General features: G+C 39.4%; 1 protein-coding gene across 1 annotated transcript; it reads right to left on the minus strand.

The window, feature by feature from the left end:
- Nucleotides 1–379: 379 nt before the first annotated feature.
- Nucleotides 380–1,027, minus strand: LOC130463514 (uncharacterized). The gene has a single exon (XM_056832661.1). The coding sequence runs from the start codon at nucleotides 1,025–1,027 to the stop codon at nucleotides 380–382; it is 648 nt and encodes a 215-aa protein (XP_056688639.1).
- Nucleotides 1,028–1,622: the final 595 nt, after the last annotated feature.

Below are 1,622 nucleotides of genomic sequence, written 5' to 3' on the forward strand. Positions count from 1 at the left end.
ATAGGGGATATCTTTACCTCCAAAGAGCCCCTAGTGGGGTTTGATATCACAACCATAAGGTTATGAGGCCAAGCCTTTACCACTAGGCTAAGCCTTGCTTGGTAATTTAAAGTAGATGGTTATCTTTTTTTAAAACAAACTACGGAGATTATATTAACTTATAAAACCAGATTGTTCTTACATAGTAAAAACAAAATACTACTTCTGCTAATAACTACAGCTGAAGTAGGACGGAACTCGGCCCACCAAAAACCAACAAAACTCCTCAACATTTAAGCCCATTCTACCATACTTACAAAAGTTAGTACCTAAATTAAAGGGGATCTCTTGAAGATCAGATTTGAACATATCCTATCCCATAAAACCTAACCTTGAACAACTAGTTGTCATTTTCTTCACGAATCATACTCCTTACTGTCACCACCGAAGCCTTGTCGTTCTCATAGTCACCCATGACTGATAAAGGTGGATCAAAATGAGATTTATGACCCATAGCCATGTCCATTGCAATAGCAGCCAGACCATGCGCCACTAAGTTCTTGAAACGAGGGATGTGACGAAACTCAAGTTGCCAATTTCCTTTAAGCATCCTACGCACTTCTTCAATAACTGCAACCAGTTCATGGTGAGGGTAGGGGTTTACAGTTGAGGTGTCAAGCATAAAGATCAACGAATCAGCATCAGTCTCCACTTCAAGTTTGTCAATGTCAAAAGTTTTTGCCACAGAGAGGCCTTCCCTTAAAGCCAAAAGTTCAGCAGCTAATGGAGTTTTCGCATTGTATTTGCTTGAGTAACCTAGGAACCAATCGCCATTTTCTTTTCTCAGCACTCCACCTCCATCAGCCTTGTCAATCCCTTTCCAAGCACCATCTGTATTTAGCTTCAGAAATCCAGGAGCTGGGGGTAACCAGGTGAGTGACTTAACAGCTGAATCTTCAACCTTCTCCTTACCCTTTCCTCGTAAGATATAGGATGTTAATTTATAGTCAACAAAAAAGGCTGAATAGAGGGAAAATGCACTTTTCATTTTCTCCTCAAAAACAACAGTGTTTCTGTGTTTTCAAATGTGCCAACACGCAACTGAAAAGACATTCCTCCAGGATTGAGGTGAAGGAAATAATGCCCTTGGTCCAAGTATGCATATAATATTAAGTCTAATAAATGCGGTTCAGTATTAATTAACAAGTTAATAATTCAGTGAGATCAAGTGAGCTGAATGCCTAGCTAGAGGCCGCTTCAGTTCAAGTGGAATTAATGATATTAATCCACAGCTTACTCTTGACTGAACCCGTAGGGTCACACAAATTGTACGTAAACGGATCAAGTATTTAATGGCATTAAATACTCCATCTATGGATATTCGGAATCGACGGATCTTGGTTTCAGTGGGAGCTAAGATCGTCACAAGCAAGAAATGAATACTCTGGAAACGATGATATTGCCGGAAACGGAAATATGGATCGTATCGGAAATATGAATATTATCCAAGTCGTAGATGTTGTCGGAAACGGAAACATGGTACGTATCGGAAAATATTAATGGAAATGGAAATATTGCCGGAATCAGAAATATTGCCGGAAACGGAAATATTGTCTGAATCGGAAATATTATTGGAATCGGAA

The sequence above is a fragment of the Spinacia oleracea genome, chromosome 6, assembly GCF_020520425.1.
Source record: "Spinacia oleracea cultivar Varoflay chromosome 6, BTI_SOV_V1, whole genome shotgun sequence".
Taxonomy (NCBI): Eukaryota; Viridiplantae; Streptophyta; class Magnoliopsida; order Caryophyllales; family Amaranthaceae; genus Spinacia; species Spinacia oleracea.